This window comes from Sycon ciliatum, chromosome 2 (assembly GCF_964019385.1).
Source record: "Sycon ciliatum chromosome 2, ocSycCili1.1, whole genome shotgun sequence".
NCBI classification, from domain to species: Eukaryota; Metazoa; Porifera; class Calcarea; order Leucosolenida; family Sycettidae; genus Sycon; species Sycon ciliatum.
In genome coordinates, this window is record NC_088644.1 from 15,497,131 (window position 1) to 15,512,951 (window position 15,821).

At 47.1% G+C, this 15,821-nt stretch overlaps 1 protein-coding gene across 1 annotated transcript; it reads left to right on the plus strand.

The window, feature by feature from the left end:
- The first annotated feature begins 4,140 nt into the window (after window positions 1-4,140).
- Window positions 4,141-7,512, plus strand: LOC135808898 (SH3 domain-containing protein Dlish-like). Its single transcript, XM_065322141.1, has one exon. The coding sequence runs from the start codon at window positions 4,580-4,582 to the stop codon at window positions 5,996-5,998; it is 1,419 nt and encodes a 472-aa protein (XP_065178213.1). The 5' UTR covers window positions 4,141-4,579; the 3' UTR covers window positions 5,999-7,512.
- Window positions 7,513-15,821: the final 8,309 nt, after the last annotated feature.

The following is a 15,821-nucleotide window of genomic DNA, read 5'->3' on the forward strand; positions in this document are numbered from 1 at the left end:
TCTTCTCCTCCCCTTCTCCCTTCCTTGCCGTGGTTGGCTAACACTCGCCGACGACACAACCCTACACGCCGAAATTGCAACGCTCGCTGCTGTTCCTGACAAGGCTAGAGAACTCCAGGCTGCTGTCGACCTAGTATCCAGTTGGGGCTCGGATTGGAAAGTGCAGTTCGAGCCAGCCAAATCTCAGGCCCTTACAATTTCCCACCATCGTCGGGACTGGCCAATACCCCCCCCCCCCCCATTGTCTTCAATGGAACTCCTGTCGAGGAGCAGCCCTCCATCAAAGTACTCGGCGTCACGTTTGACCATCAGCTAAAATTCAGCCAGCATATCCAAACTGTTGTAGTCCGAGCAACGCAGAGACTTGGAGCCTTGCGCAAGGCATTTCACTTGCTGACTATTCCTGCCCGGCTTCGAGCCTACAAAGTCTTTGTCCGGCCGGTTATGGAGTACTGCCCAATCGTCTGGATGGGGGCAGCTCCTTCCCACTTGAATCGGCTGGACTGGGTGCAGGAGCGAGCCATCAAGGCAATACATCCGCAATGCTAGCTTCCTAGCCTCATAATTCGCCGCACCATCGCTGCCCTCTGCCTCCTGTATAAAGCCCTTTGCGATAATTCTCCCGCTCTTCTCTCGAGAATGGCTCCACCCCCGACACACCAACCCAGGACCACACGCCTCACCCGCCAGGCTGTACGACTGTCCACCGCGCATCCCCATCAGTTACAGAATGTTCTTCCTGTCAATTCCCGGAACAATGTGAGCCGAGCCTTTCCCCACTCCGTCATCCCAATTTGGAACCAGCTGCCTACCTCTATCATTCCCCACCCATTTCACCCAAAGAACATCCAAAAGTTCAAGACAGCAGCTTATCACCATCTCCTCAGGACGAACTGGCACTGGGCCACTCATAGCATACGCGAGTAAGAGGGTACAGTGTCCTACCCTGCTTGGACATACATGTAATCTCTCCTCACAGACAGTCTCCTCTTGAATTTAAAAGTCTAACAGCGTTCACATCAATACTCAACTTATTCTTTTGCTCACTGAGCAATACAATCTTTCCATTTTCTTTCTTCTGTTTTCTTTTTCAATTTAATCCTCCCTACTCAATATCCCTTTGGTGCGTCCATGGAGCTATGAAGCCGAGACCTCTGGTCGGCGGAGCTTAATGGGCCCCACCACCACACTCCATCATTTATTTATTTATTTATTTATTACAGCATCTCATAGCACAGTGAGAACACCGGCCAATACAAAGAGAGAGGGTGTTAGCCAACCACGGCAAGGAAGGGAGAAGGGGAGGAGAAGAAAAAAAGGAACCGGCATGGATAAGTAGTGATTGCAACAAAATGAGAAGCACAAAATCAAAGTCAAGGCGCGACAAGGCTCTTAAAAAGGCGGAGGGAAGAAAGGTCCTTAGCTTCTTGGGGAAGTGCCAGCCACGCAGAGTCCCCTATTAAAAGGGGAGAGTGAAGTAGAAAGGAGGACTTGCGTTTCGGAAGGGAAAGGGAGTTTCTCGTGCTACGGGAAGAAAACCAGTTGAAACAGTGGAGGTGAGGTGGACACAGATTGAGTTTGAGAGAATGGATAAGGGTGACAAGATGTGAATTACGTCTCTTAGACAAAGGGGTAGTGTCAGCAAGGGCATAAAGGGTGGAAGATGGGAGCATGCGGGGTTTTCGGAGGAGGATTTTTAGAACTTTTTTGTGCTGAATTTCGAGGTTGGCAGCACGGGTTGTGGAAATTCCAGCCCAAGCAGTATCTGCATAATCAAAAATGGGGCGTAGGTAAGCTGAGTAAAAGAGGAGTTTACAAGAGATTGGGAGATGGTAACAGTGAGAAGAGAGGATTCCTAAAGATGAACTTGATCGTTTACAGATGTAATCGATGTGGGGTTCCCATGAAAGATTGGAGCATTCACCCCAGTGTCTGGAGATATGTGGATTTTGTAGAAAAAAAGAAAAGAAAAAAGAAAACACCCTCTCTCTTTGCATTGGCCGGTGTTCTCACTGTGCTATGAGATGCTGTAATAAATGAATAAAAATAATGTTTCCTTGCACTGTGGATCAGATGGACTCAGTCAAAGTGTTGATTAGTTTAGCATTCGAATTCAGTGTAGCCTTTCCCGCTTTCGCTAGAAATACGGCTGCTTATCACTCCCTTAGTATTGACTCACATAGATTTTTGCCATACCTAAGCAGTCAAATATTCCTGCATATTTCACTCCTTAGGGCTATATTGACTGCTTATATTTGACTGCTTAGGGGTTGCGCAGTTGAACGGTGCCTAGTGCACCATTGTCACTGCATGAGTAGGTGGTGGTGCAACGGTTGTGCAATCATAAAACCGGGATTCATGAGGTTATCGTTCTGGAATTTGAAATACGGACTGTTTGTCGTGATAAATCTAATATTGACTTCGTACTTGGTCAGTATAGGAAATAAAAACCTCGTAAAAGACCTCGGCTTCGCCTCGGTCTTTTACTCGGCTTTTATTTCCTATATTGACCTCGTACTCAGTCAATATTAGATACTTATCACTCCCTTAGTATTGACTCACATAGATTTTTGCCATACCTAAGCAGTCAAATATTCCTGCATATTTCACTCCTTAGGGATATTGACTGCTTATATTTGACTGCTTAGGCCAAGTTAGGGGTTGCGCAGTTGAACGGTGCCTAATGCAGCATTGTCACTGCATGAGTAGGCCGTGGTGCAACGGTTGCGCGGTTGTGCAGTCATAAAACCGGGATTCATGAGGTTATCGTTCTGGAATTTGAAATACGGACTGTTTGTCGTGATAAATCTAATATTGACTTCGTACTTGGTCCGTATAGGAAATAAAACCTCGTAAAAGACCTCGGCTTCGCCTCGGTCTTTTACTCGGCTTTTATTTCCTATTGACCTCGTACTCAGTCAATATTAGATCCATAAGTCCCGAGGAAAATTATATTGCCGGTATCCTTTCAAGCCAAGGGATGATCAGCAAGAAAACAATGCACATAATGCATACACCCCAGAAGGCATCCTCCTTCAAGTTCTTGCTCTATGCTGGCGGATAGTCATAGGCATTGCCGCAATTGCAATCATTCCGATACAGCAGTCGTCATCAAGACATCAATGTCATTATACACATCATGATCTTGCTGCATGATGCGTACATCCTAACCAAGCTGACCTATGCTATGGCCTAAGATTCCCCGCATAAGGTCCCGTCTGATGGCGCGACTACCAGAGAACATAATTATTATTATTGAGAAAACATGATGGAGGTGCAAAAGCACGGTTAGACAAAGGACTCGTAATCGCCGGGATGGATCCATTTTTTCTTTATTTCTGCAAAGTGCAAACTACAAGGCGAGGGTCGTATTTCTATCATGTAGATCTACAGTCTGAAGTCTCAACCGTACAAAGACCGTTGTCCTCATGACCCCTGCCTGGCCTGGCCCTGGCTGGCTGTTCAAGTCTTGCCAACTCAGAGAAAGACTGCCTACTTTTCGCGATTGTATGGGCTAGCCAAGCCATTGAAGCCGAGGGCAAGGAAAGTCAAGCATGTAGATGTGATCGGGTGGAGATGCATCGGTGAACATGACACCGCAGAAAAATGCAAGGTGGGAAACGTGATAGCATTCAACACTTCCCAAGCAGGAAACCTGACCAGACCACGCGGAACACGCCAGATCTCATGGCCCAGGCCCGCGCCCAAGCCCAGGCTATGGGGTAGTATGGATCTAGACTAGGGAGCGTCAAAGACTGAAAGATACGGTTTCATGCAGGGAGTCGTATCCTACTCCCTGGTTTCATGGTTTATTATGAGTAGGCTGCGTATACCAATGGTGTACACGTAATCTCGTCGTTGTACGCAACAAGTCATGTCGATCGCATATCGGTGATGGGTACCAGGGGGTCTATACGACTCCCTGATGGGTACCGTGAGATATCCCCGCCGCAAGCAACCAGTTCCTACCACTGCAAAAATAATGCACAGCTAGCTGAACCTACGACTCGAGTAGATCTTTGCATGATGAACAGTGTCAGTGATGAAGCGCGAACGACTGTTTCGTCACACATGCATACACGCGCGCATGTGTAGACATGCACCATCACACGGTCAGCAGAAACAGCTCAGCAGCAGTCGGGAGAGATCGACACAAGTCGCTCTTTCGACGACTTCTGCGTACTAGTATTTTGATTATCGTTTCTGCAAAGCTCCCAGCAGATGTTCACATTGCGAAAGAGCTTCACTGTCATGTGCCACGCTATAGGAGTAGGAATGGAATAATTCGCTTTGTTTTGTCCGTGGATTATTGAGCTGGTACTGTGGTAGCGGAACTGGAAACTGGAAGTCGATGAAGTGTCTCCTGAATGAATACTTGATTGAATATCCCCTTCGTCAGAATCCTGTGATAGTTAGAGCTTCACTATTCTAGAGTCTTACACGCACAGGCTTCCAGGCTTGGACCATACACCAGATACTGCCAATGTAGTATTTATTCTCTGGACTCTCGTATTGCAGAGCCTTGGATTGCAGTCGATCGCCCTATACACATACGATCGTTGCCAGTAACTGAGTCAAAATGTTGTTCGGCTGCCCAACGCGGCGTGCGAAGCATGCCAAGAACAGCATGATAACCGACTGGATATCTGATTCGTATCGTGGCGAGGATGACCGCTCTCTGTCGCAGTTCTCCACGGCTAGTAGTAGTGGCCTGGGTTCACATCGGACGCGAAAAGCCAAGGTGCTGCAGACGTACAAGGCCCAGCTGGCCAATGAGATGAGTGTGACTGAGGGAGAGATCATACACATACTGCACCATGCCAAGAGCTGGGCTTACGTCATCAACTCCGAGGGACAGAAAGGCTACATACCATATACGTATTGCGGAGAATCGCAGGGTACGTTTCCGAGACACAGCATGCGCTCGGCCACACACTCAACCGTCAACACCGGGACAGGACACGCCGCGGTTAAACGAAGTCAGAACAATGGAAACATCGCATCACAGCCCGACTGGGAACAGTACGGCAATGGAGGCCCGAATATGCCGCGCCGACACAAGACTGATGACAACATCAGTGTGTACAGCATGCCCATTGATAATCTTGATCTGGCTGATACGTTATCACTCAGATCGAGCATGGATCCAGAATTGGGCAAGCGCCTAGGTTCAGGTGTGTACATGGCTGACATCCTGCCGTTCTTCAAGGTACCATATGGAAGGTCAGTCGTGCTGTTCGATTTCAATGGCGAGGAGGAAAATGACTTGCATGTGGAACGGGGAACGGACGTCACCGTCTTGAATCAGGATGATCCCGGATGGCTGTGGGTGCGAACCGATGACAAACGCGAAGGTTTCATCCCGCGTACGTACATCTGTCAGTGCGGCTGTACAAGCATTCACGAACAGATCGTTGAGAGCCTGCAGGAGACGATGCAGCGGCAGGAGGAGCTACACATGGAACAGGAGAGGGCGCTGCGACAGCATCAGCAGAAGCAGCAGCTAAGGCAGCAGTACCCTGAAGAGGATATCATTGAGGAGGCGCAGGAAAGTGATATGGCCGATTACCCCGAGTACGACTATGCACGCTTCCAATCAGCTGACCTACCGCACAAGACGACCGTCAAACCAGATAAAAGTGGAAACCAGGAGGCTCATTATTCAGTGCAGAAGGAAGCAGAAGCCTACAACGGTAAGCCGAAAACAACGTACGCAACTGTTGTTCCAAAGGCAGAACGGAACAAACTTGGCAAGGACGACTCGTGGGACTCTGACACCAATCCGCGCATCGGTCCCCACGACCTCTGTTTGAGGATAACAAACGCTGTGACGGGACCATCAGAGGTGAATTATCTAGACGTGGACGTCAACGATTATGTATACGTCACAGAGGAGAACTTGCAGATCGGAAAAGGCAGTGGCTGGCTGTTCGTCTATTCGCCTGATGTTGACCGCTACGGCTACGTTCCGGAGTCCGCCGTGCAGAGCCAGAAGTAACAGTTATTGTGTGTGTGTGTGTGTGTGTGTGTGTGTGCATGAGCATGTCTGTGTGTTGGTGTGTTTGTGTATCCGTGAGCGTGGGTATAAGGGTGTGTGTTTGTGCTATCGTTGATATGGGAGAAAACCAGTGGGTGTACGTCCAGCACACTTGCCAGATTAGTGTGCTTCTGTTGTGATGGGCGTACATGGTACATAGTGTATGTGCGTGTGTGTGTGGTGTATGTGCGTACTTGTGTGTGTGTGTGTGTGTGTGTGTGTGTGTGTGTGTGTGTGTGTGTGTGTGTGTTGGTGCATGCATACGCATGTGTACGCATGTGTACTGCCACTCCAGTCATGTGTTGGACAGCAGGGCTGCTACACAGCTAATTTGCGTACACACTGACAATCTCTTTGTCTGCTGTCACAGTGCATGTTTGACTTGATCAGCTGTATAATTATGCCGGACTTCAGGAGGTGGGAGTTAGGCTTACTAACCTATGCTAGCCGTTAGTACAGTTTATATCATATGTTCCATTCATATCTAGGAGTCATAAATTTTAATAGTAGACTAATATATAATGACTATAGGATTAGTTTTAGCTAGGGTAACTTTGGCCATAGAAGATTTCTTTTGAGCTTTCATTTAGTTTGTCTGTACCTGCCCATACTCAGTATCTTTGCTGTGCCCGGGCATTGTACTTTTACTGCACATGTGTCAGCTGCTGCTGCTGCTGCTGATGTTCTTTCCTGCTGCCAGTCCCAAAGGAGATGCGGCTTCTGCTGTCACTCTGTGCATGTATATGCACTGAAGATTTGTGTGATTTGGTTTGCTTTGGCACGTGATGTGTCACTTTTTCTATTGCTCAAGACTTCTACTCTAAACCGCCACTGGTGTCTGCTTGAGTGACTGCATGTCCCTGCATGCATTCGGCCCCATCTGTTGAGATCATTATATGAGTGGTGACATGCTTTTTTTTTCAGGCCGCCTCTGAATCTGTACATCTGCTGCTTTGAATGTACTACATGTACTGAGATGAGTTGCTTTGTGGACGTAGGATACTAAGGGGTTGGTCGTGTACGGATTCTCAGCTGGATGCTCGGCTGGTCGTGTACGGATTCTCGGCTGGATGCTCGGCTGGTCGTGTACGGATTCTCAGCTGGATGCTCGGCTGGTCGTGTACGGATTCTCAGCTGGATGCTCGGCTGGTCGTGTACGGATTCTCGGCTGGATGCTCGGCTGGTCGTGTACGGATTCTTAGCTGGATGCTCGGCTGGTCGTGTGTGCCGGATGCTAAGCTGGCTGTGTACAGATTTACAGTTCCATAGTGTACTTGACAGCTATCCATTTAAAGCACCTCAAAGATGAAGTTGCTGGTTTCATAGAAAATGCCTGTCCGTTCACATAATGGATAACCTGAAAATAGACACACATCCCCTCATAGAAAATAATAATTTTATGCTTTTCTAGAACTCAATCAATCTCAAAGATACGCGTAGGCGACGAGTAGAAACATAAGAGTACTGTATTGTTATGTATTGAAAGTCAGGGTGAGTGAGCGCGCGCGTGTGTGTGTGGGGGGGGGGGGCATATTCTGTGGATGTGATGGCTGAGATCAACTGGAGCCAATGTGAATGTTTTCTGATATTCACTATGGCCAGGTACTATAAAGCCGCATGGAAAAACCGCCAATGTTCAATCACGCATTTGTGGTACCATGATGTACATGTAGCTATGTTTTCTCCAGCTCTGGTAGGTCAAAATCAAAGCTGAGCGTGATACAGTTGACCTACCCTTATAACGATATTTTCGTCCGACCAAGAAATATTGTTATAAGGCCCTATAGTATAAGGGAATATTGTTAGAAGGGTAATATTGTTGTAGGGGTATCTAGTTCATTTCATACACGTACGTCATAATGCATGAATTTAGTTCATTTTTTACACTCTTCATAGCGTCAAAACGTATGTACATGCACATTATGTACACAGCAAGGTGCCCACTGGCGCCCCCATGCCCACTGCATTTCGTCATGTCCCAGCGACTTATCAAGTGAAGCTTGCCCTACCCCTTGACAGTGGACTCCACATATCCCCTGCTGGATATTGTTATAAAATGGAAAAGTGTTGATTGGTCAGCCCATTTTATATTGTTATATGAGTAATATCGTTATACATGTACATGTACTTCGTATTTTCTAAAATGGTAGATCTACCCACTGCCATCATTTACAAGTACATGTACATGTGCGGGCTTGCTTAGCGCTTGTCGGCTACACATTCTAAACTAACTTGTTTCATCTGACTGTATGTTATCTCGTTACGTTGGTGGACTGTTAGTGGACTGTTAGTGGACTGTTAGTGGACTGTTACGTGTTAGTCACAACTAGTAGTAGCTTACAGTTACAGCCAATACAGGTCCTTTCTCTTTCCAGATTATACTATTTGCTCAACATCGGATTTTTTAGACTTGTTTCAGATCATTAATCTTAAATGTTGTGAGTGTAACAGGCGTCGAAGTGGACTTCAAGTAGGTATACCTTGTGCACGCAAGTAACAGAGACAAGTAACACTAGCATTAGCAGTGTGTTGTGGCTCAGTTGTAAAGTGAGTTACCTCACCGAAAAAGTAGTGAATAAATCAGGCTGTTAAAAAAGTGGCTGGCATGGCACCAGGTAGTTTCATCACCATGATAACCGGCAGGAAGTCGTGAAAACACACGACATTGTACTTTGTAGCTGGCCATGACTCAGTTTGAGTGTACTGATTGTACTTCCGTGTTTTACATGATTGACAATTTGTAACGACCGTACGTTTTGTTTTAAATGGTCAATGCATTTGGTTAGATGAGTCCGAGCCCTGAGCTGATGAGAAAGAATACGACCTGTTTCCACTTTCCAATGACTATGTGATAATATCACATATATTATACGGATAGCTAGTTTGAGCGGGCACAATGCCGCCCGCCAAAAGGCATAACGCATGCTCTGCCTTCAATGCTTCGTGTCACATTCGAGACAAGGGAAGCTCAGGGACTATGGAGCTGGAGCCAGGACCGGCGCATGCCGAGCATGGGTGAGTCCGTGACTGTGACACATTGACAGCTGACACTCAAGAGTCAAGGGACTCAATTCATCAAGACCTTCCCATAAATCATTATGAATATTGACGGTCTAGCCCATCAAGGCAAGACAAGGCAGGGGCTACTGTAGAGAGAGAGTGTAGTGCTAGGCCTGGCAAAGCCAAGGGCTAGTCATGTACATGTACATGCACCTGTATATACTAGGAGACAGTTTGACAACAGCACTGTCTTCGATTGGAATCTGGATATGCAGTAGGGTCTGGTGGCAGAATTCGGTACTTTTTCTGGTAAGTTTCATGCATGTTTGGTATGAGGATAAAAAATGAAGCAGAATTCGAGGAATTGCCCACCAAAAGGTGTGTATGGTTCTGCCAATTTCACTGCTTTTCGAGCAGAATCTGCCACCTTTTCGAGCAGAATCCGCCGGTCCCTAATATGCAGCCATTCAGGATGGCCGTAAGTCGTCAGATAGTGAACCTACATGTACATGTACATTGTACATGTAAAACAATGTTATCTCAGACACACAGAGAGAGAATGTACATTGTATATGTACATGTACATGTACATGTTCACATGTAATACTGTAAGCATAACTTTATTAATATTGAGAAGAGAGAAAATGAGTATGAAAAGGGACCTAGGCTAGGGGTGAACAGCAGGTGGATAATTTCAAAGCATCAGTTTTTCCTTTGGAATTCAGAGTATGTTAAAGTTCAGTTGTACAATGTACGCGCTCTGTCGAAAACAGCAGCAGCTGCTATCATGTAGATGTACATGTACAATGTAGATCCATCCTCTTTAGAACACAATGTGAAAATATGCTGTAAAAAAAGGATCAGTCAGGGAAGTGAAATGCCTGAAAAGAGAAAAATGCCACACCCACCAGTACTCGAACCCGGACCTTGCTCATCATGAGCAATGCTCTAACCATCTGAGCTGTATGGGACCAGGCCGAACCTAAAAGGTGCTGACAACAGTGACAAGTGTTTCACTCCAAATTCAGCAGGAGTGAAAAACTTGTCAGCGCCTTCTAGGTTCGGTCTGGTCCCATAGCTCAGATGGTTAGAGCATTGCTCATGACAGCAAGGTCCTGGTTCGAGTACTGGTGGGTCTTGCATTATAGTGACTGCCCAGAGATACATGTATTACTTGAGCAGGGTTCTAGCCAAAGGGGGTAGGGGCGCAGTGCCGCCTACTCTAATTGAGAGCCCCCCCCCCCCCCCCCGCCACTCATTTGTCGATTTGTCTTTTCATGCCATTCAACGAAAATGCAGACTAAAGTCATTACTATAGCCAGTAGAGGGTTCACAACGGCATATACATGTACATGTACTGTATGTGTGGGGTGAAGTTGGAGGTTCGCCCCAGAACGTTGCATTTGGCATTTGGCATGGCAGGACACTTTTGGAAAACGGAACAATGGGTTATGGGGTAACATGCAAGTGTTTAATACAAAAGGTCTAGTGGAGTTTGTCTCTAGTCCGAGTTTCTTGCTCAACGCAGTGCCTGCTCCAGGATTTCAAACCAATCAGGTACACGTGTACCTGGCACAACCATGGGTCAGAGCCGGGTCAGAGCCGGGTCAGAGCCGGGTCAGAGCCGGGTCGTTTAAGTGTGGCTACTGCATGTACATCAGAGAGTTGTAATTATTTTAGGGCTCCCAGATGGTGTTCTTTTTCCAAACGGGTCCAAGTGCCTCCCAACCGAGTCGCTGACCTGGCTGACCTGGCTCTGAAGCAGACACTGCTAGATGTACGTAGGGGACTGCATCTAATAATAATGTGCATGTAGTATGGACATGTACATTGGACTATGGCCATAGAGAAAGTATATGGTGGGGAATTGGTGCTTGAAAAATCAACGTGATAGCTTGGTGGAAGGCATGGAGGGTAGTGATTCGCGTGATAGGTGGTGGTATCGCATGTTGCATAGGGTCCTGGGTAACAGTGTAGTTTCAATCTGAGCATAATTACATAGGCGGGGTGAATGACTTGTGTTAAATAAACTTCAATTGATAATCAAAATGGAAACGAGTTATGAAGCAACTATCCACGACTGTAACAAGATAATATTAAGCAGTCAGAAAGTGTGATAACAGGGCACAAAACTTCTTTAATTACTCTGCTGTATTTGTAGTCCATAGTGCATTCCTTGAGAACCTTAAAGTAACGCGAGAGCGAGAGCATCCCACCGTCATTTTACAGCCAGGGAAAGGAAAATCGTATGGCAGAGTGCAACGAAGTATGTATGGTGTGAGAACCTTAGTGTACTAAGGTAACACTTAGCAGGTTTTTGTGTGGAGCTCGAAGGTAAACTGAGTACGGATTGACTGCACAACGTGCAATGTGTGTACAAGGTTCATGCCGTATGACCTACAGATAGGACACCACCTCCGCAATACGGCCACGAAAGGACGAGATGGTGGGGCGCTCTCGCGGTACTTTACGGCACATGTACAATGTCAATGTACATGTAGGTACCAGTATGAATCTAACTGCACATGACCGAGGCGAAAAGTGTTTTTCTTCCTCTAATGCCGTCCTGTGCCTGCCTGTTAAGGGGGGGGGTCTGGGGTCCTCCCGAGAAAACTAAGGAATTTAGAAGGCCAATCCTGCATTTTGGGCGCATTTCGGTGCATATCCTAGACCCTGGGTACAACTTGCAAGTCTGATATTTCAATGCAGACTGCAATACATGTGTAGTTTCAGACCATGCATCTAGATGTATGATAGTTCACTGTACGTAGAATGTTCCTGATAACAGGGTAGTCCGTTTTTACGACTCCCTGTACAAAATCGTACATGGAATATTGGACGTTCCATGTGGACCGACTTTTTGGGAAATGTCCAAGTCACCACCTCTGGTCACTTCCAGGGTAGCTACATTGGTGATCCAGAGGGAGTCTCTTCCTCCGTCCGTAGCAGAGTGAGAGATTGGGTCGATGGTGTCATCTGTCTTGCAAAGGCAGCAAAGGCGTACCCGCAGTCAGCACACTCCGCGTTTACGAGATCCCTCTCGTGCGAGTGGACCTACCTCCAGCGTGTGTTGGAAGGCAACAAGACCGAGTACACCCCCCTTGCGGGACACTATCCGGCACGTATTCGCCCCCAGCTTGCTCGGTCATGAGGTGCTTGACATTGAGCAAGATCTGCTGGCCATCCCAGCCAAAGTGTGGGGGGAGGGGTTTCGGCCTGGCTAATCCCGTCACATCAGCTCCTGATGCTCACGCCACATCGAAGCGCGCCATTGCCATTCTGCAGGTCGCCATCTGCACCAGTGCACCGGTCGACATGGCTCACCACATCAGCCAGTGTTGTCAAGTCACCAGCGAGGTCACCCACGCTCGAGACCTGCAGATGACGGAACGTAGTAGAGTACTCCGTGCTGCGCTTCCGCGTCACCAACAGGGGACCCTCAACCGCATCGTTGCATGGCAACGCTTCTGGCTGGTTGACCGTACTTCCTCTCCAGCAGGAAGGTTATGACTTGTCGACGGTCCAGTGCCGCGATCAGTTGGCTATTCGCTATGGCCAGGAGTTGAATGCTCTCCCGTCGCATTGCGATGGCTGTGGAGCTGCTTTCTCCCTACAGCGTGGTCTGGATTGCATGAAGGGTGGGCTCATCAAGCGTTGGCACAACGATGTCCGCGACTTCGATGCCCGGCTGGCAAACGTTGCCTGGGGAGGTGAGGCTGTCGTGCCGGGGATGGTATCTGTGCAGGATGGCAACAACAGTCCCACACTGCAGGCGGATTGGCTGGTCCGGGGAGTTTGGGAAGGAGACAGGGTGGCTTACTTCGATAACCGCATCGTGGATGCCGAGGCACCCAATTACGTCCGCTCGAACCTCTCTTGGAACGCCGTATCTAACAGTGCTGCCTCTTCCAAGAAGAGAAAGTACAAGGCGGCTGCAGAGGAGCTGCAGGCGTCCTTCACCCCGCTGGTCTGCTCAACTGATGGTGCGCTGCGCACAGAGTACCGTGCGTATCAACGGCAACTTGCTATGCGACTTGCCTCCAGGTGGGACAAGTCCTACAGCAACGTCATGTCCTGGGTGCGGATCCACCATCAGTTTGCTGTTTTCCGGGCTGTCGACCTTCTTCCCCGGGTTTCACATCGTCGTCTCGGTGGGCTGGCAATTTGCGATGGTGTCGGCCTTGGTGTTGGCCGCTAACATCCATGCGTATGGCACAACGTGTTGTGGTTGTTTTTTTCTTTTTCTTTTTTTCTTTTTCTTTTTCGACCTTTTCAGCTGCCATTTGCCCTGATCATGCCTCTTGCGTGTTTCACAGCATTGTGCGTTTCGGCTCGTTTTCTTCTTCAACACAAGCTGTATCACACAAGCTGTATCACACAAGCTGTATCACACAAGCTGTATCACACAAGCTGTATCACACAAGCTGTATCACACAAGCTGTATCACACAAGCTGTATCACTTTGTTCTTGCCCGTACAAGAGGCTTTACTGGCTCTAAAAAAACTTTTTGGGGGAAATTGGCCGTATCGGCAGCACCAGATGCCACCACGTACATGTACATGTACACTGTACATGACATGATTGTATTGTATCAAGTTAGCAATCCGGAAACCAATTAAGCTGAACACAATCTCAAGGGAGGTGAATCTGCACTTTACAGGGCAATGTAAATTATATTGATTGTTTATCGTCCGGTTTTCCCGAGAAATCGGGACGGACGGGAGGTACTTTATTTTATTTTTTATCTTGCATGTATGGATGTATGGCAGGTGTTCGCAACCCTTAAACATGCCTTTTTATTCTCTTTTCTTTTTTGAAGCCATTTTGCACAGAGTGAGATAAATCCATGTGGTGCAGATGAATCGTCAGCCTCAAAGAACATCTTGCAGGGCTTTGCCCAAAGCCCATTTTTTCGCCTATTCGGCTTTTCGCTTAGCTAAAAATACATCAGATTCGGCTGCAAAATCAGCTGATGGTTCAAAAATGGGCTCCAAAATTGGAATAACTATATTGGAAAATCAGCTAAAAGAATTGTTGGCATATTGGCTTCAAAATTGGTAATATATTGTAAAACCGGAAAGTCCAACGAGTCACAAAGTCTAACGTTTTAACGACCGACTATTTTTCGTTATTTGAAAAAAACGTTATCGCTAGATGTCTGTATAAAGATGCGGATACAGATGGGTGGCCAGGTACTGGCAGGTAGCCATCGTTAAACTTTCTGCACGTAATCATGCCAAAATTGCAGAAATGTTAAACTTGTTGGTGGTTAAACTTTCCGGTTTTACAGTACTGCAAATACAGCTCTGCTAGATGGAACTAGGGTCCAGCGGATTCTGCCGGCAGAAAATTGGCAGAATTCGGTACTTTTTCTGGTAAGTTTCATGCATGTTTGGTATGTGGATAAAGAAATGGAGCAGAATTCGAGGAATTGGCCGCCATAAGGTTTTAGCCCTTTCCCAAAGGTGCTCGCCCTTTTTGGAAAAGCCCGTTTCTTTCGCCCTTTATTGCGTTTTTTGGTGAATATCGCCCTTTTTGAGCTTTTTTAGCTGAAAAAGTGCTAAAATCTCTTTGCTCATGCATGCGATCACAGTTTCCGAGTGCTCGATGGGCCTTGGCACGCCGCTTTTTTGGGGGGCAGCAAGTTGGTGAAGCTTGTACCCGGTGACCGGTGTAAACAATGCTGTAAAAAGTGGGTTTTTTGAACTTTACTTCCTGTTTTGCCTTTCGTGGTTTTGCCTTTCGTGGACCGATCAATGGAAGAGTGCGTATTCATTTCTCAGCTTGGGTTCATATCTGAACATGTATCATGGCTATGCTTCACTGAAAAAAGAGCACATTTTGCCTGTTTTCACTGAAAAAAGAGCACTTTTTCAACATATTTTGAGGGACGCGAAAAGCACTCAGGCTGCGTTTACACGACAACGATTAAAAACGATTTGCGTTTACACGACAACGAAGTAGGACCTAAACGGAACGAAATCGTTGCGTTTACTACTATCGTTTACACGACAACGCCCGAAAACGATACCTAAACGGAACGAAATGGAAACGCACTTCAAAGTGTTTTGAAACGTTTTCAAAACGTTTTCGTTCTCGTGTAAACGGTGAAAACAGCGAAAACGATTGGAAACGGAGCGCGGTCATGGAAACCATTCCACGCGTGACAATACTTCGCGGGAAATACCTGACCTTTGCGACCACCAGCACGTTCCAACTCCAACTAACGTATTACTTCCCGCCCTTGCGCCAAGCCAGCACGTGCTAACTCCAGCCTGATCGCCCGTTTTCCGTTTTCGTGTAAACGGTTCAAAACGATTTGCCGTTCTCGTGTAACCGGTTTGAAAACGATTCGAGGCCAGCCCGTTATCGTCCCGTTTCGTTCCGTTTCGTTTCGTCTCCGTGTAAACGCAGCCTAAGTGCGAATTAACAGAGCACCTTTGGGAAAGGGCTATAAGGTTTGTATGGTTCTGCCAATTTTTCTGCTTTTCGAGCAGAATCTGCCACCTTTTCAAGCAGCTCCGCCGGTCCCTAGATGGAACTGGCCACAACTGTACGTTGTAGTGTAGTATTTTACCAGTATTAAATGATCTTCCTAATGGCTAATGTTTGTTTGAGAGGAGGTCAACGGACACGAGTCACATGACCTCAACGCATTAGTACTACAAGTACTGAAGTAGAGAGCTCGAGCGGTAGCCCTTTCCCAAAGATGCTCGCCACTTTTTTCGCAACTTTTCGTTGTTTAGGAAGAAATCGCAACTTTCGCAACTTCCTTCATTTTCC

What these genes read in the sequence shown, in the direction of transcription:
- LOC135808898 (XM_065322141.1), top strand. Translation starts at nt 4,580, where the DNA reads ATGTTGTTCGGCTGCCCAACGCGGCGTGCGAAGCATGCCAAGAACAGC.